The sequence below is a fragment of the Pipistrellus kuhlii genome, unplaced genomic scaffold (genome assembly GCF_014108245.1).
Source record: "Pipistrellus kuhlii isolate mPipKuh1 unplaced genomic scaffold, mPipKuh1.p scaffold_m20_p_1, whole genome shotgun sequence".
In the NCBI taxonomy this organism is placed as follows: Eukaryota; Metazoa; Chordata; class Mammalia; order Chiroptera; family Vespertilionidae; genus Pipistrellus; species Pipistrellus kuhlii.
In genome coordinates, this window is record NW_023425404.1 from 154,706,713 (window position 1) to 154,733,246 (window position 26,534).

Below are 26,534 nucleotides of genomic sequence, written 5' to 3' on the forward strand. Positions count from 1 at the left end.
CTGCTGCCTTCCAACAGGAGTCAGCCTGCTTCTGATGAATTCCGCTCAAAATTAGATGTTTGGCAAAGCATAAACAGGAAGTGCTTTGTTACCAAGACACCTCCAGGATGCAAATGACTTAAAACTCACTGTAAATGTACCAGGAAGAAAACAGCTTTCTTTACTGAACCCTTTGCCAGGAAAACTGCCCGTGTTTAAGGGAACTCTTGCATAAGCCACTTGTAGGTTGGAGATGAGAAAACAGCACCCCCCTTACACCCCCCCTCCCCCGCCCCCAAAGACCAGTCTGGAGTTAAAATAAAGTGCTTCCAGCACAGACAGGGCTTTCTTTAATGGACGGGGTGTGCAGATGTGGCCCCAGAGCTGAAGTTGAAAAGAGGCTGACCTCTTCCCACAGCCTCCACAAAGCCTTACCTTTGATGGTGACAAATCTGTGATAATGTGGTCTGAAGGGGTGACAATGATCGTTAGCCTGAGGTGCCCACCTGCCTAAGTCTGACCCTTCCAGAGAGCTCCTGTGCCCCAATGATCCATTGCCTGGCATCATTCCGGACCCTCCCCACCTGCCTTTCTTCTGAGCTTCCCATTGGAAACCCTGACCAAGACCTCAACCAGCTGCTCAGCCGAGGTCCTCCAGGTGTTACACCCAGACTACGCCCGACTTCGTGATCCCCAAGGACCACCAGGGAGCCGAGTCCGATGCAATAAACAAAAGAGCCTTTTCCATGCTAGCATGGATTCTGTCCCACTCACGCCGGCAGCATGGGGGAAGAGTGCGAATTTCGCCCAGTCCAGGGGTTTTACTCCGGTCGGTGGTGATGTCACTGCCTCGGCTAACCCTGATTGGTTGGGTGAGGGCTAGGGATAACTCCGCCCTGCAGGGCAAAATCCGGAGCTCATCCTCGCCCCGCCCTGCCCTCTCACAGGGTGGGAATATCCACAGCCAGGTGGATTCTTCCCCTGCTTCGAAACAGTCTGTGAAGTCCTCAGAACAGAGCCTGGTATATAGCAGGTAATATTTAACTTTTGCTCTTACAATACATAGAGAATTTGAAAGGTTTTCAACATTAGCAAGAAAGGGCTGGGTTTATGCTATAGATCCCGTGGAGAATCTGGTGATTCCACCGGAGTTGAGAGGCCCCTGCAGGGTAGGGGGTGGGGGAGAGGAAAAAACTATGCAGGGAATCAGAGAGACATCCCTGGAGGTCCACAAGGTGGGTGACGTCTGGAAGGGCTGGAGACTCAATTTGAAAAGTATTATTTTGCACCTTCTGATGGGGAAAATTAGACATTTGGGGGAGGGGGTAGCAATCTGAATCTGTGCCATTAACTGTGGGGGGCTGTTTCTCTGTTTTCCGCAATCCACACGGAAAACGACAGGCTCCTGAGTGGAGGAGCTGGGGATTAAGAAACTAAAGAAAAAAAGAGACCAAGACACAAAAATAGATTCAAGCTGGGACCCAGGTGGGGGGCTGTCACTCTGATGGAGAGATAGTCAACCACCCACCACAGACAACACAGCGCATTTATTTATTTCCAAAGAGGGGTTTAAGATCAAAGAAGTTTTGGGTGTGCCCAAGTCCTATTCATTCCCTCATTCCTGGGATTTAGCATATCAAGACCTGGGTAAGTCAAGGTCCTATTCTTTTTTTTCTTCTTTTTTTTCAAGGTCCTATTCGTTCCTCATTCCAAGCACATGGATAAAGATAAGAAATCCTCGGAAACCGGTTTGGCTCTGTGGTAGAGCCGTTGGTCTGTGGACTGAAAGGTCCCAGATTCAATTCCGGCCAGAGGCATGTACATTGGTTGCGGGCACATCCCCGATAGGGGTTGTGCAAGAGGCAGCTGGTCGATGTTTCTCTCTCATCGATGTTTCTAGCTCTCTATCTCTCTCCCTTACTCTCTGTAAGAAAATCAATAAAATATATATTTTTTTTAAAAAGATAAGAAATCAGTTCTGATAACAATCTCCCACATTTTGGGGAAACATGTATGCCTTGAGTTCAGCTGATGATAATTAAAGGTCATCCACGTGCATTCCCAGGGGGCCCTCTACAATTAACCTAATGCACATTCTTATTAACCTATAGTCTAGCCACTGCCCCTTTAATTGTCTGGTCCTGCAAGACCTATTTACTCCCATTTTAGAGAGGCCGTAAAGCATCTCCAGGCGGAGTTATCAGTGCTGGCGCCAGGCCAGGCCTTTAGTTGTGGTCGCAAGGCTCCAGCACATGGGGCTCTTTAAGAACTTGCAAAGGGGACTGGAAAACCCTTATTTGGGAGACAAAGGGCTGGAAAGATATAAAAGGGGAGGGCTGCCAACATGTTTTTTGCTCAGGATTAGAAATCTTTCTCTGAGTCTGCCAGCGCAATAAACAGTGTAACTCCATTTCTCTGGGTGTTGCTTGGTTTTTCTCTGGTCTTCTGTAACACTTCCACTGGTAATATTAAGATTTTATTTCAAGTAAAGGATTGGACCTGCTCAGCCTTTCAATTCTCAGGCTGACACTTTCAATGCACAGGCTGACACTGTAACCACTGAGCAACACTGACCAGGCCTAGGGTGTTGATCCTTTATAGAAGTTGTTGAGGAATGACAGCTGCCCTATACCTGGGGGCCTTGGGGGAAGTAAGGAAGACTGAGGGAAGTCACCAGTCCCTTGGAAAGCTGAGTGTGGGTGCTGCCTCTGCTGAGAGAATGACAGAGCCTTGGGGTCCCAGATGAGGCCAGGTGAACGCCCAGAGTGGTTCTTGGACAACAGAGAATGTGCCTATGGCTGGTTATTCATTTCATTTTTCTCTCTGGGGAAAAATGTGTTAGAACTTTCTAGAATTCTCTTACTATTACTGAAATTTTCAAAAGATTGTATTATTTTTCTTGTTGTTAATCCTCACCCACGCGTGTTTTCCCATTGATTTTTTAGGGAGAGTGGAAAAAAGAGGGAAAGACAAAGAGAAAGACATTGATTGGTTGTGCCCTTGACCAGAATCAAACCCAGGACCCTTTGGTACGCAGGCTGTTGCTCTATCCACTGAGCCATACCAGCTAGGGCTGTCTGTCCTTGACAACCACCAATCAGTTTTATGTCTCCAAGGATTTCCTTATTCTAGATATCTTACAATACTTGACCTTTTGTGTCTGTCTTCTTTCACTTAGCATACTATTTACAAGTTCCATCCATGTATTAGCATGTATCAGTACTTCATTCCTTCCTATGGTTGAATACTGCTTTATTGGATGTATATTTTGTTTATTCATTCATGGGCTGATAGATATTTGGGTTGTTTCCATCTCTGGCTATTGTGAATAATACTGCTGTAAACGTTTGAATACAAATATTTGTTTAAATATCTGTTTGGGTCTATACCTGGGAGTGGGATTTCTGGAAGGTAGGGTAAGTCTATGTGTAACTTTTTGAAGACCATGATTGCTATCTTTGTCTCTTCTGGTTTAACTACAAATGCTGCTCAAGCTTGTTTGCATTGCAACAGAAGCAATAGCTTGCCATCGATATTGTGAAGCATTTTTCATTAAGGCTGAAAAGAGACAGTGTTTGTTGTTTATCGGAGACCTGGAAATGTTTCTAAGCCAACAGTTGTAAGATTAACATCTTCTTTGAAGTTGGATCCACTTCGGGATAATCCTTTCAAAGAGGTCCAGGAGGTTAGGGGGATTCGTGGCCAACAGTCCTGTGGGCACTAAGTTAGAGGTGAGGTGCAGGCCTGATCTTTACCCTTCCCATAGTCTACGCCTTAATCCCCAGCCCTAACCCTTGCCTCATTCCCAGCCGTCTGCTCCTCTCCACCATCCGGGCTGACAAGGACTCTCCTGGCCCTCAGGCAGCTCTTCCTCATCAGTCACTGCCCCCTTCTCCCCACCAGAGACAGGTACTGAGTAAACTTGGCTTTTCATTCAAAGCAACCACTACCCAGGTAAAATAATTATAGAATAACTGTAAACTTTTATGTTGTTTATTTAGCCGTGATTTCATAATGTGCAGGAATCATGATCTGCAGGAATCAGACTGCCCTGGTATTTCACAATATATTATCGTTGCCACACTGAGTTAAATGGCTATCTAAGCACTCCACTCAAGCCCTGGGCTGTGTGGGTCCATTGGTTGGACACCATCCTGTGTACCAGGAGGTTGCTGGTTTGATTCCAGGTCAAGGGCACGTGCCTGGGTTGCAGGCTCAATCCCTGGTAGGGGCAGATATGCAGGAGGCAGTCAATCGATATTGTGCTCTCACATTGATGTTTCTCTCTCTCTCTCTCTCTCTCTCTCTCTCTCTCTCTCTCTCTCTCTCTCTCTCTCTCTCTCTCTCTCTCTCTCTCTCTCTCTCTCTCTCTCTCTTTCTCTTGCAAAATAGCAATAAACCATTCTTTAAAAAAATAATAAACACACAACTCAAGCTTCATTTGCTTCTAGAAAGTACCATCAAACTACCTCAAGTGAGAACAGATGAGAATACTGTTCACATCAGAGCATGCATTGGAAATTATACTTTCAGCACTGTAAGGTGGAGGGGAACCTGCAGCGTATCTTATCCCTGGCTCACCATTCTAGTCCAACATCAAGACCAGAAGTATTCCTTCTCTCAAACGACTAATGCCAATCCCACTGCTCTTCTCGGTCGCCCATGTCACCAAGCATGTTGGTACTGCACAGCGTTTTCCATCAATGTGCACTCCTTTTCCCTTTGCTCTCACAAGGCACAAGGCCAGAAGCCCCAAGAGGTGGTTAAGAGGTGGTTAACAACAGTATGGAAGCCAGGACATTTAGAAACCTCTTAGAGTCTGGCCAATTACAAAGTAAGCCAGGCCCAGGCCACTTCCATTTATTTCCAGGCCCCTGGAATATTAAACTAATATTTTTTTCATTGCTACTTCATAACTTAATATTCATAACTTCGTAACTTAATGTTCATAACTTCATAACTTAATATAAAACTTTCATTTTTATATTATTTTAATATTATTTTCATTGCTACTTCATAACTGTAATTTTGCTACTGTTATGAATCATAATGTAAATATCTGTGTTTTCCGATGGTCTTAAGCTCTACAGCAGCGGAGGACATAAATTACAGTTATGAAGTAGCAACAAAAATAATTTATGGTTGGGGGTCACCACAACAAGAGGAACTGAATTAAAGGGACTTGGCATTAGGAAGGTTGAGAACCACTGCCTGTGCAATCTGAGCTTCTTCGTGGTGGTTGGGTCCCAAGAAGGGAAAGGGAAAAGCTGCCAGGCCCCTAAGGCCTCGTCCTGAACTGGCCACTCCATCCGCTCCATCACACTCTCTCGGTTGGAGCAAAGCACAGGACCAGCCCGGACCTGAGGGGAGGAGGGTAGACACTTCTGGCTGGAGGAGCAGCAGGCCGCAGAGAACTGAGGGGCCGCGGGAGGTCATATCTGGAGACTGCCTCCCACACAGGGTGGTAAAAATTGTGGTGTTTACATTGAACACATAAACACTTTTCACATAAACGGGCATGATGACGATATGATGAACTCCTTTATGTATAATATCAATATTCTAAATGCAAGGAGGGGCCCAAAGAGCCCTCTTGCTCCCCCCTGCCTTAGAGTCTGTGAAGGAAGGTCTCTCTCCCGTTCTGAGTCCTGAGTGATTGTGGAATTGGTAACAGGCACCAATAGGCATTCATTCCTAAGGGCACTTGTCCCCCTCAGAGTCTTGTCCTTCTGACTGTAGGCATACCCTGTTTCCCCAAAAATAAGACCGTGTCTTATATTAATTTTTGCTCCCAAAGATGCACTAGATCTTATTTTTAGGGGATGTCTTATTGTTCCATGTGTTAGGTCTTATTTTCGGAGGATGTCTTATTTTTGGGGAAACACGGTAGTGAAGCCATAGGCCAAGCATGTCAAATTCTTTTTTTTGCGAATATTTTTGCGGCCCAGCCAATATAATGGTATGTAAGAAACGTTTTAATAAAAATTTAATAGCTTAATGATTACAATATCTTGTTATTCGTAATTATTAATAACGAACTACAACGTTTAGTTTTAATAAAAATTTCATAGCTTAATGATTACAATATCCTGTTATGCGTAATTATTAATAACGAACTACAACGTTCACTAATGACTGATTACTATAATCATGTTGCATTCATTTCCCTTACATGCCTTATGTGCAGGCACACCATTTCTCTCCACTAATCCTGGCAGCGAATATGTTAGCAGCCGATTGCCATGTCATTAGTCTTGGACTGACTTCTTTGGTGTGCGCAACAGGGATCGGCAACAGTTCTCTGCTTTCGTAAGTGCATTAGACAGCAGATATTCCGGCTTGTCCTACAATGCTGAGGTATGTTGGCTCTCCTGCTCCAAGATTCTCAAACAATTCTGGGACTTGAAGGAAGAAATATGTCAGTTCTTAATAACTAAAAATCAAGACACTGCCGAAACCAGTTTGGCTCAGTGGTAGAGCGTTGGTCTGCGGACTGAAAGGTCCCAGGTTTGATTCCGGTCAAGGGCATGTACATTGGTTGCAGGCTCATTCCTGGTGGGGGGTATGCAGGAGGTGGCTGGTCGATGTTTCTCTCTCATCGACGTTTCTGGCTCTCTATCTCTCTCCCTTTCTCTCTGTAAAAAATCAATAAAATATATTTTTTAAAAATCAAGACACAATATGGCTGCAAGATTTATCTCTCATGGTTGATATAACAAAACACTTCTATGATTTAAACTTAAAATTTAAAAAAAAAAAGAGATCAGATTATTACAAACGTGTGACCAAGTCAACGCATTCAAATGTAGTTCTTTGGGAAAAGCAGTTGAAAAATAAAGATTTAATCTACTTTCTGACATGCAACATGAACAAATCAAGTTTAGGTGAAACTGCATCGTATAAAAAAATATGCAGAAAAGTTTTAAGCCTTAGAACTGAATTTAAAACAAGGTTTGCAGACTTTAAATTTTTGGAAGGCAAGTTTTCTTCGACCTTTACAATAAACATAGAATCAGTTCCTAATCAAACGCAAATGGGGGTCATTGAGATCCAGTGTGATTCAGACTTGAAGGCAAAATTCAGTGCAATTGGTGTGTCTGAATGATACAAATATTTACCTGCCAGCTTTGAAAATACTCGAAAATTCACATGAGAAATGATTTCCATGTTTGGAAGTACTTATCAGTGTGAGCAGTTATTTACAACTATGAAAGGAAAGAGGTCCCCTGTCAGATCCAGAATGACTGACACTCACCTTGGGTCAGTTTTGGAAGTCATCGCTGCGAACCAGATTTCCCCCAAAGTAGGAAAGATAATAGCAGAGGAGAGATGTCAAGTGTCAGGAAGAAAACATGACTTTTATCATGGCTCTTGTTCTTTTTTCTTTTCTTTTTTTTTTTTATATGCTATACTTTTTTAAATAAACCCATGTTTCTATGAATATTGAAGCTGTTGTTTTTTTGTGGCCCACATAAACTTAAACCTTGTTTATTAGGCTCGTGCTAGCCTTTGAGTCTGACATGCTCGCCAGGTTGTCTCCTGATTGTCTCCCTGCCAGGGCCTTAGCCTCCCCATCTACCTAGTAAAAGCACTAATCTCCTCCCACACAGCCCGCCCTGCAGGTCATTAGTCAGTTCCTGTCCTTCAGCAGCCACACCCTGTATGGAGAGGTGGAGTGTTACCTGCAGAGTGAGCTGATCCTGTGACACGTCCTGTGGATCGGAAATAAGGAGGGGCCTTGGGAAGCTTGTCTGAGAATTGGGGGGCTTGGGGTAAGGCCCCTGTCAGTAGCTGCCCTGGGGTGGGGGGAGAAGATGGACCTGAACAGGAAGACAGCCAGGCCAGGTGCTGAAAAGTCAGGTCAGCTCCTCACCATGAGACAGAAGTTACTGTGGGATCACACAGACGGCTATTTTGGGAACATAAGGTTGTTGTTTATTAAGTTGTAATTAGGTCCTTTGTGTTCTCTCTTGTTGTTTAATACGTTTTTAAAATGCTAATCTGGTCAGCTGTGCTAAGAGGAACCAAGAAAGAGGTTTTTGTCCAGTTTGAACCAGAGTTTTAAAGGGGAAGCAGCTTACCAGCTGCCTGGCAGTGGGGACAACAGAGTGGTGTTACCCGAGTGAGGGCACCTCGGGGGGGCAGGTAAAAGGGGGGGGGGGGTGCCACTGGGGTGGAAATTCTCACTCAGAATCTCTCCCCACGCAGAGATGAGTTTAGCAAATCTGGGCCTCTCCCTCCATCCCAAGGTCTGTTGTTCCCTCGTGGACCAGACGAGAGGCCAGAAGGAACCTCGATGAGCAATGAGAAGGAAGACTGAACGGGCACTGGTGGCCCAGGGCGAGTGCAGGTGGGTAACGGTGGAGTTTGCTCCCAGGAGTCTTAGTTCGGAGAGGGAGTTTGATTGGAGCCTGACTGCTAGGTGCCGCATACTCAGGCAGGCAGGTGACCAAATCATCTTTTTCCTACTTGATGAAGGAGAGAGGACACGCAGAGGCTGCATATGATGCCCAGGAAGGGGGTGAGTGAGGATGAGTGGGCGAGCATGGCCACTTAAGCACATCGGGGCCCAGGGCAGAGCTCAGCTAAATAGCTGGACCTATAGCAGAGATGGGGCAGGGTCGGGGTCAGGAAGGGCTGCTGCTTGCGGATATGTGAAGTCAGGGACCACCCAGACACTATGGCCACGACAGTTGGAAGACGTAAGTTATTACAGACCCCACCCAGGTCTGGTTCTCTGGGGCTGCTGCTCAGCTGGGTAGAGCTGGAAGTGGGCAGCCACTGTCACTGCCAGCGTGCCAGGCTCAGCCCTCCTCCCCTCGCAATCTGCTCCAATTATCTAAAACTGAGTAACGCACTACACCAGCATTTAGTGGCTTAAAACAACAACCCTTTATTTTGCATTTGGGACAGGGCAAGGAGGGATCACTGCTTCATGTGTCTCCAGCCCGTGACTCCAATGGCTGGGTCCCTGAGGGCCCACCAGGCACCTCTCCTCCTGCAGGCTCGAGGCATCTCTCTAGGGTCTCTTCCGGGTCCCCTCCAGCACAGAAATCCCAGGGTAGCTGGCTTCGTAGTAGCTCAGAGCTCCAAGAGCAACGATTTCTAGAGGCCCCAGGCAAAATATATTTGTCATCCAGCTTCAGAAGTGCCAGGGTATGGTGATTTCAACCATATTCTATTGATGTAACAAATCACTAAGTCCAGCACAAATTCAAAGGAAGAAGCAGTAGGCCTCACCTCTCCACAGGAGTCTCAGAGGACTTGCCGCCATTTCCAATGCATCACAGCATCTCGCCGAGTCCTCCAGCTGAAGCCCCTGTCCCCAGACTCTCCTGGATGGCAGCTGGGAGGCAGCAATGCACAGCGGAGACGACGTGAGGGTTTCAGAGGCCACGAGACCTACTGCATTCTGGTCCGGGCAGGATTCACCACCCAGCAACTTGTTGGGCTTGTTAGGCTGCTACTCATCTGGTGGTGCCGTGGTTTCCTTGTGCCTGAAATGGGAATGCTACTACTAGGGTGGCCAAGGAAATGCACTGCTCCGATTTTCCAGCGCAGAGCATGGCTGCCCAGATGCTGAGCTCTGAGATCTGTCCTCTGATAGTCATCGGTTAGGGACAAGGCCAGTTTCCTAGGATTGCTCCTAGCCCACGGCTAAGTATTGAGCCGATGCCTGGAAAGTGCTGGGCTTCTGAGAGGGGCCAGTTTGGCTCCTGGGCCCTCCAGGGCCCTGCTGAACTCTCTTAGAGTTGTTACGTCATATAAGATGCTTCCTGCCACCCAGCCTTCCCTCCTTGCCTCTCTCCTTCACAAGGACCACACCTGCAGCCCAGGTCCGGCTCTCTGTCCATTTCCCTCCTAAATCCCTTGCACAGCGCTCCCGGCTGGCCCTGCTTCTGAGGGACTGGGGCAAAGAGCCACATGTTCACAGGGCTGCTGTGGATATTAGACAAGTGGGTGTATGGAAGTACCTAGCCAGGGCCTGGCTTATCGTTGACATTCCTTCCACTAATACTCACTGAGTCCCTGCTGTGTGCCGGCTTTAGCCCTGGTGCCCGGGAGACAGTGGTGAGCAGAGCTGATGGCAACACCAGGGCCACCTGCTTGGAGCTGCGTGCTGACTCCCACGGCTGAGAGATAAAGTCCGATAAAGCCCGGACTCTCCCGTGGGACACAAAGAGCCCTGCAAAGCCTGACCCCGAGGCCTCTCCACACCTCCCACTTCACCGGCTGCGCCCGAGCCTGTCATCCAAAGGACGTCCTCTTTCCTCCTGCAATCTTGCTCTCTCACCCCCACCTTTTTCTTAGCACACTTCTTCTCATTGGAATGCCTCTTCCTTCCCTTGCACACACCCCTCAGGTGACAAACCCTTACACATCCCCCCAAACCCAGCTCAACTGTGGGGTCCCAGGTCCCGGGACAGAACGTGCTTGTTGCACAGATCTCAGCACGCACCTGTAAAAGCACGGAGACACAGTTGCTGTAACAGCGACCCCGCTAACCTGTCAGCTCGTCTAGCACAGGTTGTATCCATCCTGAATGCCCAGTGCTTGGCGCTTGGTAGGCCTGCAGCACATATCTGCAGAGTGTGTGTGTGTGTGTGTGTGTGTGTGTGTGTGTGTGTGTGTGAATTAGCTCAGGACAGGTGACTTTTTAAAAAAATACAATTTTTTTTTTTTTTACCGATTTTAGAGAGGAAGGGAGAGATAGAAATATCAGTGATGAGAGAGAACTGGCTGCCTCCTGCACGCCCCCTGCTGGGGCCCAAGCCTGCAACCCAGGCATGTGGCCTTGGCTGGAATCACACCTGGGACCTTGCAGTCCGCAGGCCCGCGCTCTATCCACTGACCCAACCAGGCCCACGCTCTATCCACTGAGCCAGACCAGCCAGGGCAGGGAGGAGGCCTGCGAGGCCTGCCGCGGGCGGAGGGGGCGCGGCGGGGCCTGGAGGGGTCCGGGGCCGCCCGGGCCGAATCGCGGCCTCGGCGGCGGGCACATGACTGAGGCTCAGCCCCCGCCCCGCCCGCCTCCCGCCTCCGCCGCCGCAGCGCTCTCCCCAGTGAGTGCGCGGCGAGCCGGCTGCGAGCGTCAGGCCTGCGCTGCCTCCCTCCCCGGCTCCGGCTCCGGCTCCGGCTCCGAGCAGCGCCCGCCCGGCGGCGCCCAGGCTGCCCAGGGACGGAAATCGAAACCGAAGCGGCGGGTTCCCCTCCCGGGCCCGCCGGCTGGGCGCCCCGCGGGCCCTCTCGCCCCGGCCTGCCCGCGGGCATCTCCGAGGGCGCCGGCCCCCCGCCTCCCTCCCTCCCGCCGCGGGGCCGCCCGGCCCTGAGCCGCGCGCAGCATGGGCAGGTGCTGCTTCTACGCGGTGGGGACGCTGTCCCTCCTCCTGCTGGTGACCAGCGTCACGCTGCTCGTGGCCCGCGTCTTCCAAAAGGCCGTGGACCAGGCCATCGAGAAGGTGAGGCGGGGCTGCGTGTGTCCGGGTGCAGAGCAAGGGGGGCGAAAGGGGGGGCAATGCAGCCGAGCCTCCCGCTGCCGAGCCTCGTGCACGAGAAGGACCTGCACCTCTGCAAACCCTCCGGGTGCAGCCTTCCTTTCTTCTTGTCTTCTTCTCCGGGCTGGTCGGTAAGGGTTAAAGAAGGATGGGGAGGCATGGAAATGATTGATCCCTTTATCACAATAAATAAGGCTGGGGATCTAGACTTTTTAAAAAGCTCTCACTTATATTCTATCATTTGCATCCCCTACCCCTGCCCTCCTCCCTTCACCCTGATCTCTGGTGAGCCCAAACTCATTTCCCTCCCACTTAATGAAAACAACAACATCTAAATGAAAGGTACCACAAAAGAGGCAAGTTTGCCGGCTGCCTGCTGTGGCCTTTGAAGTGGTGTGGGGCTGGGGTGACAAAGGGGTGTGTAGCCTGCTGTGCTCCTGCCTCCTTGGGCCGAGCAGGTTAGCTGGTAGCCGGGCCAGGCCTCTGGGCTGGGTGACATTTCAGTCCCTCCAAGTCTGTGCCTACCGCCTGGCCTGCTTAGCAGCGGGGTGTCTTACACCAACAGCCTGTGCTGCTTTGTCTCATCATCGATTCATGCTCTTCTCAAACAGCTACGTGAGCTGCAGGCAAAGGTGTGTTTATGGATTCTTCAAAGAACCTGAATCTGTCTCTTCCCCTAGATGTGTGGGCTGGACAGAGAGCCATTCCCGGAGACTTCAACATTTGACCTCACCGGTGGTCATTTTCTCTGCCCTCCCACCCACATCCACCGGTCTATGTGGAAAGAGGAACAAGAGAGAGTTACTGTGATCACTTTTTCCTAAAAAAAAAATAAATCACTGGAATGGCCTTTAAAAATTTTTTTTTCTTTATTGATTAAGGTATCACATATTTATTTGTCCTCAATCCCCCATTCCAATCCCCCACCCTTCCCTACTCATGCCCACCCCCCTATTGTCCTTGACCACTGGTTAGGCTCATATGTGTGCACACAAGTCCTTTGGTTGATCTCTCCCTTTTATCCCCACCCTCCAAGGAGTGGCTTTTCTTGTCAGCACCCATCACTGTGTGCCTAATTCCCCCGCTGGTTGGCACTTGCTGCTGGCTGGATAAACATGCCAGGCCTCGTCCAGTTTGATCCCTGCACTTACTCCCTGTTGGTCAAGTTGTCTCATTCCAGGTGGCAAATCCTTTAATAGAAGGATTCCAAGAGCCATCCATTAATTAAAATCCAGCAATTAAAGACAACTTGGACAAAAGAAAACACCAAAGGAGAGCACAATTTCATTTTCTCTAGGTTCGCATTGCCAAGGGGAGGTGAAACCCATTGTCTGAGCTTAGAGATCACTGCTCTCCCTGAGCACCCAAGTTCCAGGGGAGATCTGCACGGAATGTTCCTCACTCCTGTCCACCTGAACACCCGTGGCAAGGCGGTTTAAGGATGCGCGCTCTTGCGTGGGTGACTAGAGTTAAGCAACCCAATTAGAGTCAATATGTGAATTTTCTTAATGTGGCTGTTTCTGGAGACCCTGTGAGGCCAGTGACCGCCCCAGGGCCTCAGCTTTCGCCACCCTCAGGCGCTCTGTGGGTCTATACTTTATGGGGCCAGGAGTCGCCGTAAGACGTCTTGGCTAGGGCTTGAGTTTGCATTGATATTTGGTGGTTGGCTTTTTGCGTGGTTTTCTCCATGGGGATTGGGCTCTGATCCAACGAATAGATTATAGCACAGGGTAAGTGGGATTGCCCAACGCCATGAAGGAACACTGTGGTGTGTGAAACCGAATGACAGGGCTGCTTCTGTGGTCAGATAATGGAAATATTCTATGTCAACCAGAGGTTTCCTGCTCCCATTAACACCATTGTGCTCTCCTGGATCACCTGTAGGGTGGTAGCATGGGATAGTGGGAAAGAGTAAGGAGTCTGCAGGTCAGCTTCCTGCGCACGAACAGGTGTTCTAGCTGGTGATCTTCTGCTAGATATGTGCTTAATCTTTCTTAATTCTTGATGATTTTACCATCTATACATGGAGATAGTAATGATTCACATAAATAGAAAGGTTATAATAATTCTTAAGGAACATTAGTATAATTTTCATGGGCTATATAGTTAGTGCTTTGTAAATGATAACAGCTTTATTTATTTATTTTTATTAGCAACCACATAATGCAAAGAAAAAATATCTGAGATTTCAAGAAAAAATACCTGAGTTCAAATCCTAGCCTTGCCACTTACAAGTATTTTTTTGTCTTTGGGCAAGTTACTTAACTTGCCTGAGCTTCAGTGTCATTACTTTGAAAAGGAAAGATGTTATTTGTGGTGTTTCTCTCTTTTCTGCATCCAGCACGGAAAATGAACGGTCTGGTTCCTTAGTGGAGGAGCTGGGGATTAAGAAATAAAAGAAAGAAGGAGACCAGATAGAAAGATAGAAGCAAAGCTGGGAGCCAGGTGGGACACCATCCTCTTCGATGCAGGGACAGAGACCGGAGTCCACTCAGCACATTTATTTATATATCCCAAAATACCAGGAAGTATCACCAAAACCCAAAGGAGCTTATTTGCATTCTTGAATAGGCCCTAGCATTCCTGGTGCTTGACTGGATTTATATATCAAAGCCCTCTCCCTGACACCTGGACAAAGGTAAAAAGTCAGTACTGATAACATGTCCGCCTTTTGGGGGAAAGCATGTTTCCAGGTGTGGCTCTGCCTAGTGCCCTGAGTTCAGCTGACAGTAATTAAAGAAATGCCCATGTGCCTTCCCAGGGGGCCCTCTACAATGTTAGCCTTTCCTTAGGAGGGGCCTCCTCGCATTGATAAGCTACACACAGACCTTGGACTGGCCCCTGTGTTTGCTGTGAGGCTCAGTGAGGCCATCTGTGCAGAGCACTCACTCGGCAGAGTGTCTGGCACAGCACAGGTGATCCGTTACGGCCGCATCATTATTTCCAATACTATTATGGAACAGTTCATTCATAACTTGGCTTTAATGTAGCTGTAATATAATCCACCCTGACAGTCCCAGCTCTTAGTGGTGTCATTCGAAGACTGCCCATGCCCTGGCTTGTCCACATCAAAAGAGAAGAGAGGGAAGGAATGAAGTTCTAATGAGTAGGTTTGGCTACTTGCGAGAAGCTTAGTAACATAATTCCCATCAGAAGGATTTGCCTTCAGTGATCATTTTCCTTCAGCCCTGCAGTGATCAGAGACTCCTGAGTGGAGATTTTCATTTTGGCAGGTGCATAGGAGGGAAGGAACCAAAACTAGTTGACCTCATTGGCTTGTATTGGGCAAACCCTCTCATTGTTTCTGCTTCACTTCTCTCAATTGCACAAGAGGCAGAGTGAGGCTTTCCTCCTTGTCTGCCCACTCTCACTTCCTGGGGGATATTCTGAGCATTAAGCAGGCCTCTAGCAAGCATTTATAACCCCCCTGGAGACAGAGTTTTGTACACACCCAGCAATCTCTTTTCCTCTGGAGAGCCTAGAAGGGCAGGATTTGATGTTACAATTCATTTCATTTGCCAACCCTCCTGACGGTCCTGGCACCCAGCACAGCGCCTGGCCCATGGTAGGCGCATAATGAATGCCTGTTGCCTCCCTGTTGATTGTTTTAGTTGAAAGAACAGTGTCCTGAGAATCAGCAGAACGTGGTTCACATTCCTTTTTTAAAAAAATTTATTTATAATCTTTATTGTTCATATCATTACAAATGTTCCTCATTTTTCCCCCTCCATTGCTCTCCTCCAAACATTCCTTTTTCTGTCACTAACAAATACTTGGATTAAATTGAACAAGCCAAGTAGCAATTATCAAGCCCCTGACAACCTCAGTTTCCTCATTTTGAACATTGGGGGGTAATGAGAATCGCTCCCTTAGAGTTGTGGTAAGAAGGAAATAAAGTAATTGATAGAAAGCATCTAGCACAGTCCCTTCCACAAAGCCTGAATACTAACAAGTGTTATTGTTTCTGGTTTGTCGTTGTTTTTTTCCTCATCTAGAAATTAAAGCTTATATGGTAGATAAGGTTTCTCCTTGCTCCAAAATTCTGAGATTCTAGGAGATGGGCATGTGACCTTTGCTTGAGTGAAGCTCGGAATATTAAATTTGGCCTTTGACTAGCTAACCATTTGGACGTCTCCCAGAAATGAGGGTGCAGAGCCGGCCAAAGTCAGGGCTGGCCAATAGGAGGTGGGCTGGCGATGGAACCAATGAGAGGGAAAGAGACGGTTCACCTTTCGCTTCCCATTTGCTTCCTACAGGCCGAAGAAGGAGGACAGCGTTAGGTCTCAGGCATAAGACGAGCAGGAGAAAGGCCCTTCCCCTTTGCCAGAACCTGAGGCTCTGGGCAAGTGAGTCACAGCTGGCCTCTTGGGAACCATAGCAACTGTGGAGCTTCTGCTGGTGATTTAACCAAATAGCATCGATTTTGGTGAATAGGTACAGGTCTTCTTTTTTTGAAGTCAAATTAGTAAAATAGCTTCCTTGTTGTTTATGTAAAGACGGTCATCTAAATATAATCCTAAAGGGCTCTGGCATAACTACTTCATCACCCAAGTGGCCTTTTTACAGGGTCACGCAGACTTGGAATCTTAGAATAAGAAAAACACTTTAGATACCACGTAATCTGTTACGTTATAGTCAAAGAAACGGTGTTCATTTTTAAATGGATGATGGTAAGCATCCAGTTGCCTTTACATTTATATGAGCTAGAAACATAGACAAGTGACTCATGGAAGACCACATGAAAAGGAAGGGGTAGGGTTAGGGGTGCAGACTGGGTCTCCTAATTCACATCCCCTTTCCCCAGGATGACCATCCTCATGGCCTGTAACAGTCCTGGTTTATTTATACCTGTGGTCCTGGCATGGTTACTAGCACCTCTTTCCTTATGAAAGATTCCTGCTTTGGCCCCCTGAGACCATGGTAGACCAACATCTGCCATTTGCATCTACCATGCAATTGATAACATCTAGCATGGCTCAGAGGTAGAGTGTTTTCCTATGAACCAGGAGGTCAGGGTTTGATTCCCAGTCAGGGAACATGCCCTGGTCACAGGGGCTTGATCCCCAATTGGGGTTAGGGGGGCTATGGGAGGTAGCCGATCATTGATGTTTCTATCTCTCTTTCTCCCTCTCCCTTTCTCTCTGAAATCAATAAAGAATATATTTTTAAACAGATTCCTGGTTTGGACAATAAAGCCTCACACACCACCCTGTCCTGCACTTCTTGGCTTAAAGAGGAGTGTGGTCCCTAAGGAGCTGAGGCCCACTCAGGCTAGCTCTGGATAGACAGGATTTCTTCTCCTTCTAAAGCTGCGAGAGGAAGCTCTTAGGCATCTCAGTGTGAGAGCCACAGCACAGTGAGGCCCGGGATACAGTAGAAACTGGAAAGCCAGCAGCCCCAGCACACGGTCCCTCTCCTGCCACCACTTCCCACCAGCCCGCTTCCTCTGTGTACTTGTTGGGCCCAGGCTGTTTGCCCATCTGGGGCTTCCTCAGCCTCAGCCCTTGTGGCCTTCCAGCTGCTAAGCCCACATGACATGCTTCATTTCTTAGTTTCTCTTTCCTCAATGTTTATTGATTTTTAGAGAGAGGGGGATGGAAAGATAGAAACATCGATGAGAGAGAAACATCATTGATCAGCTACCTCCTGCCTGCCTCCTACTGGGGATCGAGCCTGCAACCCGGGCAGGTGCCTTGACTGGGAATCGATCTTACTTCTCGGTTCCTGGGTCGATGCTCAACACTGAGCAACATTGGCCTGGCTCTTTCCCAGTGTATCACAGAGCAGTATGATTGGCTCAGTATAAGTAGAAATCATAGATGTATAAACAGAGGCAATATCCTTGCAAGATTCTTTAACTTCAAAGCAAAAGTATGCAACTCCTTCCTGCCATTATAGAAATGTGACCTTGTGATATCAAAAATCATAGTAGGGTTCTTTCAACATCTTACTAATTTATGGAGACCATGAGTGCATTCATTATTAATGATTAAGATAGGGAAGTAAGCCAGTACTTCTCCGTGTGATTCCTAGACTCTAAGAACTGCATCCAAATCACTTACGGAAATTTGAAAAATACAGACTGCTCCAGCCCTGCTGAATCAGCCTCCTTAGGACCACCCCCCAGGATACAGAGCTAAGCACAAGCCCGGGAATGGTTTGGTTGGTGACTGGTTAGCCTGTGTCTTCAATCCTTAAGGTGGCAATTCCTTTTTCGCACCTTTGTATTTTATTCTTTATTTTTGTTCATTTTGCTGATAAGAAAAGAAAGGCATGTCATTATAAAAAGTCAGATACAGCAAAAATTAATAAAGCAGAGATAACTACTGTTAACATGTTATTGGCATTCCATCTTTTTATTTATGCACGTATAATGGTATAGTAACACATTACAAAAATGGGGTGCTTCTATTCCCACTCTTCATTATAATTTTAGTTTTGCTGAGTTATGATTGACATATAAGAGAGTTAGCAATTCTAATTGAGTATATTACTATTAGTTATTATTATTCTGCAAATTTACATTAAAAGGGAAGATTGGGGAAGGCGGTCTTGCCTGTGGAAACCGTTTTAGCTTTCTTGTTTAATAAAGTGCAAGACTTCATTCTGTCAGGCCCGGCATCAAGGCCATCTGTTCCGCCAGACGTTCACTTTTTCCCAGGGAGGAATCAGCAGGTGGGATGATCATTAATGGAAACACAGGATGATGGCTAAGTGACTAGTCATTTACGGCCTATATCATAAAGCTATGTATATACATGATATACTAATAAAGGGACCCCTTTAATCAAAGCTAGTAGCAGAGACATTAGCTTGTGTCTCAGCCTCTTTACCAAAAGAAGGAAAACGAAAGATAACCTGAGAGGGTCTGGTGTTTGACAAAAATGAGCAAGGGAATATTTCTATGTAGAAATGAATATTATTGCTATGATTTCACATGCAACAAATGTACAAGCTATGCCCACTTCACTCATTTACCTTGCCCACCTGGTCCCTCCAGCATCTGAGCTTTGAGAAAGAGAGAGAGAGAGAGAGAGAGAGAGAGGCAGAATGCCATTGTGAGAGTAATATACTCATTTTGGCAAGTCCCATTTTAAGGATATTTGCTTTAAACATTTACTTCTAATAATCAAGAGTAATGGAAACCCACTTGGTTTGGCTCAGTGGATAGAGTATCGGCCTGGGGACTGAAGGGTCCCAGGTTCAATCCTGGTCAAGGGCACATGCTCAGGTTGTGGGCTCGATTTCAAGGAGGCAGCCAATCAATGATTCTTATCATTGATGTTTCTATCTCTCTCTCTCCCTCTCCCTTCCTCTCTGAAATGAATAAAAATATTTTTAAAGCAGAGCCATGGGAGAAAGAGGAGACACAGATAAAGAAGCAATGAAAACATCACTTATTCATCTTTGAGAGATACAATCACAGCCAAACAGGTTGTAGAATCAGACTGGCTCCACGAGTTGCGCATTGTTTTCATGGCCGTGCCTCTTATTTATTCACATATTAAAATCTCTTTCTCTTCCACTCCTTCAGCCACTCCACACACACACACACACACACACACAGAGACTTGCCCATTTTTCACCTGATCCTTATGAGTAAGGGTCCATCTGGTGGCTGCTTTGTCTCCCTTTGGGCCAGTGATTCTCAACCTTGGTTTCAGCTTTTTAAAAGTATCCAAGTAGCCAAAACTGGTTTGGCTCAGTGGATAGAGCATCGGCCTGTGGACTGAAAGGTCCCAGGTTCAATTCTGGTCAAGGACATGTACCTTGGTTGCGGGCACATCCCCAGTAGGGGATGTGCAAGAGGCAGCTGATCGATGATTCTCTCTCATCGATGTTTCTAACTCCCTATCCCTCTATCTTCCTCTCTGTAAAAAATCAACAACAAAAATAAAAATAAAAAAAAATAAAATAAAAGTATCCAAGTAGGTGTTTCATAGCAGGAGTTTTTTTTGAGATAGCTGCTTCATCCTATTGTCCTGTGTGGAATTTACAGACAGAGTAGCAGCTTACATAGGAGCTGACATTTGAGCCTCAACTGTCAGGTCACATTAGCTGAAACTATTACAGTTCCAATGAAAGCAAAATGAGCTCCACAGCAGTGACATACAAAATAAAATGCCAATGCCTTTGTTCCTGAGTTAAAATAAGGTCAGAGAACAAGGGTAAAACATTAATGGCCATTTATTTGTTTTATTTCAACAGAGAATTTAAAAAGGTAAGTAGTGCAAATATGTCACTACGAGAGTCTAGATTGGGTTTGCTTAATTTCGGGAAGAAAATTTTAAGAAGACAAAGCACACCAACCGGCGTTTTGATATTGGGGGAGTGCTGTTAACCTGGAGTCCAGTGAGAATCATCCGCCCGCGGTGAGGCCAGGTTCTCGAAGTTGCATTCTCTTCTGGGTGAATTTAGACCCTGTGGAGGGCAACATGGAAACTGAAGTTGTGTTTAATTATTAAGTAGCACTCCATTGAGCTGAAAGAACAATCAGCAGCACTCTCTCAAGTCCTGAACGTTTCCTTAAAAGTGTTGGCTTATTCCCATCAAAGCCGAATGCAGGTCCCCGAGAGCTTATTTTTCTCATCTGCCAGGACAGCTGGTTCAGCAGCCCTCCTGGCATTGCCTTCCCCAACGAGCTCTACCAGGTTAACGCGGATGAAGTGTGTCTTGTGACTCACACCATGCCAGCTCTTGGCAGAGCAGCTGATCAGGGAACCGTGGTCGGTCGGCTGTTGCTAGTGCATAAAGTGCCATTAGGAAATGACAGAGGATGGCAGGGGACAGGCTGCCTCCCGTCATGGCCAGGCTCAGTCTGGCAGGTCAGGGCCCTCGGACTTTATCCTGTGAGCACTGGGGAGTGTCTGCTCAGATCGGCACTTTTTTTATTTGACAGAGAGAGAGGAAGGGAGGGAGACAGAGAGATAGAAACATTGATAAGAGAGAAACATCACTGATTGGCTGCCTCCTGCATGCCCCCTCCACTGGGGATGGAGACTGCGATCCAGGCACCGGCTCTGACTGGGAATTGATCCAGTGACCTCTTGGTTCCTGGGTCAAGCTCAACCGCTGAGCCCCCTGGCCCAGCCAGATAGGCACTTTTGGTAGAACTCTCTAGAGCACATGTGTCAAACACAAGGCCTGCGGGCCAAATCCGTCCTGCCAGGCCTTGCAATGTGGCCCGCACCGCGCTGTCATCACTGCACTCGGCTGCGTTTCCATCACAATGACAGTTTATGACTGTTCAGTAAACCATTCGGCCCGCGATTTAGGCTGGATTTTAGATTTTGGCCCCTTCTCTGATTGAGTTCGACACCCCTACTCTAGAGGCTGAGGTAGATAATGGATTTGAAAGAAACAAGCCTGGAGAGGAGGAGACCTGTTAGGAGATTACCCACTTGTGTTGCCACAGGACAAGCTGATATGCAGGGGGCACAGGAAGAGAATGGAGAAGAGAAGGAGGTAAAATCAGTATTGATTAGGGGAGAAAATCATGAGTCCATTTTTATCCCATTGACTTTGGAAAGCCTGTGAGATGGGGATCTTATAATGCCATGGTCGGCAAACTGTGGCTCGCGAGCCACATGCAGCTCTTTGGCCCCTTGAGTGTGGCTCTTCCACAAAATACCACGGCCTGGGCCAGTCAATATTTTGAAGAAGTGGCATTAGAAGAAGTTTAAGTTTAAAAATTTGGCTCTCCAAAGAAATCTCAGTCGTTGTACTGTTGATATTTGGCTCTGTTGACTAATGAGTTTGCTGACCACTGTTATAGTGAATCCACACAATTGAAATGATCTGAATAACTTCAGGTATAAGCCTTTGGGCTGAATTACTGGGCCTGGCACACGGCTGGACATGTAACACGCATGTCCGTTTTGTGTCCTTAGCTAAATTTCCTCTTGAGAACACGGCCTATGCCTGTTGGGCATATAGAAATATATACGTATTGGCTAATTCACTGAAAAGGAAGCTTTTCAGTCCAAAAAATTGTTTTGGCTATTGACACTGAAGGTTCACCACATAACTGACCTTTTCAGTATGTCTTTTGGTGGTTGTGCCCACAGTATTATGCCTGGAGAAATCCATCTTGTTCTGCTTGGCTCATATTAATAAGCAATATCTAAAATCACGTCGTAAACCTGATTTAGGACCTTACGTTGATTTTGAATTTAGCACAACTCGAAACTCAGCCGATGCCAGGCTTTGTCTGGTGGCTGTCCCACTGCAGCCGAATCCTCGGTGAGGAGGATCCGCTGTTTTCAAGCCCTGGCTTTATGTTCTGCCTGAGCAGAGGGCTCCTGTGGACCAGGGGAACTGGCTCCTTGTATCCTGACGAATGAATGACTTCTGTCATTCCCGGGCTGGGGGTTAGGTTTCTGAATCCTTCCTTTGCAGAGCCAGCCCCTGGGAGTATACAATTGAAAGCCTTCAGGATCTGGGGGCAGTAACGAGACGTTCAGGGTCCAAATGCAGCCCTTTTCTGGTCCATCTCGTGGCAGGATTCTGGGGTGCTGTCTGGGCAGAGCAGCCACCTGGTAACTCCAGAGCTCAGTCTTCCTTTGTCACCTCCTCGTGTGAGTTCCAGCAGGGAGCTCACCATGGCCTCACAGCTGCCCTGGTTTCTTTTCCTCTGGGTGGAAGGGCCGACACCCCCTCACCTCTCTCTGGGGTAGGGCTGCCAGGTAAAATACACGATGCCCAGTTACATTTGAATTTCAGATAAACACTGAATGCTATTGTAGTGACTCCGTCTCACGCCATGTTTTGATTCACTTCGATTTATCAGTTGTTAACATCCACCATGTTTACTTCATTTCTCTCTCTGATGTAGACTTTTCCTTTGAATGATTTGAAGGCAAATGCAGACATTATGACACTCTGCCCCCAAACCCTTCAGCACGCATCTCCTAAGCGTGGAAGCACGTTTGACATAGCCAACGCGGTGTTTGGGGGAAACTTGGGCATCCCGTATTTTTATTAGCAACGTCTGGCAGCTCTACTCTGTGGGTGTGGTGGGCTCGCAGCTGCTGGAGAAGCCGAGCATGAGCTTTGCAAACCCACAGACCTGGACCGGGTCAGACTCGGCATGCCTTACTGGCTCTGTGAGCTTGGGAACCAGTGCTACTGTTTCCTTGTCTGCAAAATGGGACCACGCAGGCTCTGAGCTTGGGGCTTTATGACGCTCTAGCCAGCACCTGACTCCTGGAGACTCCCAGTAAGCAGTGGGTGGCCACAGTAGGAATGACACTTGTCCTGCTCTGAGCTAGACCGCAGGTGGAAGAGAAAAATAAAGAAGCAACCGTCTTAGAAATGTTGGCAGCTGTATTTACGTATGAGCTTCCCTCTGTTCTCCTACACACACATTTCCTACACACACACACACACACACACACACACACACACACACCATGATCTGTAAGATTTACAGAGGGTTCCTTGACTAATGTCTGGAAGGTGGTGTGAGACGTGTGTGGGCATTGACTCATGTAGAGCGGCTGGGAAAGGACTGGGATGGGTGTGGAGACAGACAGCGAGGGCACGCCTGGGTCAGAAGGACATCTGCTATCAGTGTGACTCTGGCAAACTGCCAAGGCTCCATTTTCATTCCTTTTCAATTGTTTTTTTGTTTTGTTTTGTTTTTTTTAAGTGAAGGACTCAAGTCTACTTAAGGTTTGTTTCTATCCCAAAACTTCCTGAGTCAACTTGGAGAAATCCAAGTCAGACGGTTAGAACAAAGGGCAGTTTCGCCCTGGCCAGCCTGGCTCAGTGGTTAGAGGTTGGCCTGCACACTGAAAAGTTGAGTTTGATTCAGGTCAAGGGCAGGTACCTGGGTTGCAGGTTCAATCTCCTGCCACCAATCGATATGCCTTTTTCACATTGATGTTTCTCTCATCCTCTCTTTTCCCTCTCCCCCCTCCCCCCTTCCTACTTGCCCTCCCTTCCACTCTCCCTGGAAATCAATGGAAAACAAAAGACAAACACAAAAAGCCCAGCCAGTTTTACCCTCCCTGCTGGGAAGGATTTTGCCCTCCTTCTTCCTGGAAACTCTCCTCTTTGTCTTTGGACTTCTGGTTGCCTAAGAGCTGGAGACAAACCAGGCAAGGTGAACTCGGGCCTTTAACTGTCCGTTCATTCCCTTCCTGGCTCTCCCAGGGTTTATAATTCGGAGGTGATTTTATTGCACTAATAAATGAGATGGCCAATCCTTTCTCACTCTAGAGCTCTCCACACATTGCGATGTTTGTCAGGAAAAGCTAGCGAGGAATCCAGAATGCAAAATCCATCCTCCTGACAATAATGAGAAAAGAAATAGTGTGAGGCGCTCTGCGGGGGGTGGGGCTCTTGCGGCTTTTGTGGGAGAGCTGGCCACAGCTGCAGAGGCCTGAGCCTCGCCTTTGTTTTGCAAGAACAGAGGGAAAGCCTAGAAGTTGGTTCTCTTTGTATCCACTCCTTTCCCTTAGGGGCTATGAATAACGGTTTCTAGAATCTGAGTTTCTGTCCTAGATTTTCCCTTTTAAAGAAAAAAAAAAAGTCATAATGGAACAATTATTTTTTTCTGCGTATAGAAGTTATTTATTTCTGTCATAAAAAATTCAAACAATTGGAAGAAACTTAACAGACATAATGAAAGACTTCTCATAATCCTATTCCATGGAGCTAAGTGCTATTAGAGTTAGTATGGAAGCTTCGAGATTTAAGGGTAACTGAAAGACTGAAATTCTTAAATTATCTATATTTTACCCCCCTGTTTTCATGGCTGTGTTTTGTTAATGAAAAAACAAAAACAAAAACATTGAAACCTGTAAAGAATTTTTTAGAGTTTATTTGAGCCTTACTGTCGACATATGCCCGGAAGCAGAACGGATTGAGATAATGTTCCGAAGAATGGCGGGTTACATTTCTCTATTTATACACTGAAATCAAAGGAGGGACATAGGTGTGTTACATGAAATTCATTGGTGATGGAGTAAGGAGGCGGGAGAAAGCAAAGTGGTGGGAAACTCCTGGGATTGGATAAAAAGTAAAATGATCACGTGTACTCAGGTGAGTGCAGGAACAATTAACATGATAAGGAATTTGAGGCATCTATCCTATCACCACATTTGGTTGTGCCCCAGGGGCTCCAGAAAAAGGGAAGTTACAAGTTACCCAGACATCTCACAGATGTGTTATCTTAGAGGCAAAAAGGCATATGGGCTCAGTAAAAAGATCAAAGTTGATCTTTGTCTGGGAAAATATCTGGGACATGACTACCTACTATAACCTATTAGGTATTTAATTTTCAAACCATCTTTTGTGGTTATCTTAGGTCTCTGGGGTTTGCAAAACTGCCATGCAGGCCTTCCCTGAGCTTGTCAGGTTAGCATGTGGCTCTTTTCTTTCACAGTTAAAAAATAAATAAATAAATAAATAAATAAATAAATAAATAAATAAATATAAAATATATATAACTATAGTTGATTTCAGAGAGGAAAGGAGAGAGAGATAAAGCATCGGTGATGAGAGAGAATCATTGATTGGCTACCTCCTGCATACCCCCTACTGGGGATCCAGCCCACAACTCCAGCCCGTACCCTAACCTGGAATCCAGCTGTGACCTCCTGGTTCATAGGTCAACTGCTCAACCCAGCCGTGCTGCCCAGGCTCATATTTGGATTTTATCTGCCAATCTGGTCCACACATACACATACTTTACATTGTCTGCTTTTCCCATTTAACATAGATCATAAGCATGTTTCTTGTTTCTTTGTAGCATTTATAATTTTAATGGTTGCTTTCTACTCCAACCTGTGAATTACCATGATTTGCTAAATCATTCTTTTCCTATTCTACATTTTGGTGATTTCTAACTTAATGCTATAAATCCTGTTGTTTCCTGAATTATATTATATATAGGGCTGGAAGAGAGGATCATGACTAAGACTCTCTGTTTGTTTTTCTCTTTTATTGTTTAGCATTTGCTGGGTTACCTCCATTTGAGCAAACTCATGAGAGTGACAAGATTCCTTTTTTAGTTCAAACCAAGCCCTAGACTCCCGTCACCCCCAACGTGAAGACGGCAGTCGTCGAAATCACAGTCCCTGTTTACGGAGTCTTTGCCAGTGGCCAGGGATAAGCACCCGAGACCTCTGTCTGTCTGGACAATGATCCTAGTCAAGCCTCTGGTCCTCTGTGCCGGAGTAACCTTCCAGATCACCTCCTGCTGTGTCAGTTCAAGTTGCACAGTCGACAGGGGTGTCCAATAAAAACAAACCTGACTTGGGCAAGGAGAGACCGTGGGACAGGATTACTGCAGAGGAGAAAAGACATGGCAACAGGAAGGGGAGATTACAACAGGGAGATCCTCGGGCTGTGCGATCTGCGGGAGCCTCCAGGGCTTCTCTTTTATACGGAGGAGTAAGCAGGTGTGGGAAGGAGAGAAACTGAACCAACGTTTGGCTAACTAGCATTTCCCACCCTTCTCCCCTCCAGCTTTATTGAAGTATGGTTGACAAATAAAAATTGTGTATGTTTAAGATGTACGCCGTGAAGTTTGATATGCATGTGCATTGTGAAATGATGATCACAGTCAAGCGAGTTACCACCTCCATCACCTCAGAGCATGTGAGTGTGGTGTTGTGACATTCTCTGAGCAACTTTCACGTATACAGTACATTAGTGTTAACTGTATACATGCTGTACGTTGACAAATATTTTGTTCTCATTGATTGGTGGGAACAAGCGGTTCAGCTGATGAATTCTGAAGCAAAGAATGGGAGTCTGGCCCGGCCAGCGTGGCTCAGTGGTTGAGCATCAACCTATGAACCAGGAGGTCATGGTTCCATTTCTAGTCAGGGTACATGCCCGGGTTGTGGGCTTGGTCCCCGGGGGGGGGCATGTGCAAGAGGCAGCCAGTCAATGATTCTGTCTCATCATTGATGTTTCTATCTCTCTCTCCCTCTTCCTCTCTCTGAAATCAATAAATATATGTGTGTGTGTGTGTGTGTGTGTGTGTGTGTGTGTGTGTATATATATATATATATATATATATATATATATATATATATTTTTTTTTTT

At 46.7% G+C, this 26,534-nt stretch overlaps 1 protein-coding gene across 2 annotated transcripts in view; it reads left to right on the forward strand.

Annotated features, from left to right (window-relative positions):
- Positions 1-11,032: 11,032 nt before the first annotated feature.
- The window catches only part of SCARB2 (scavenger receptor class B member 2), an 84,731-nt gene continuing 69,229 nt past the window's right edge, over positions 11,033-26,534 (forward strand). For both annotated transcript variants that reach the window (XR_006739740.1, XM_036413139.2), the window contains exon 1: positions 11,033-11,438. Coding sequence is in view for 1 of the 2 variants with exons in the window: in XM_036413139.2 (XP_036269032.1) it covers positions 11,322-11,438 (117 nt within the window). In the remaining variant the exon portion in view is untranslated. The remainder of the gene's footprint in view (positions 11,439-26,534) is intronic.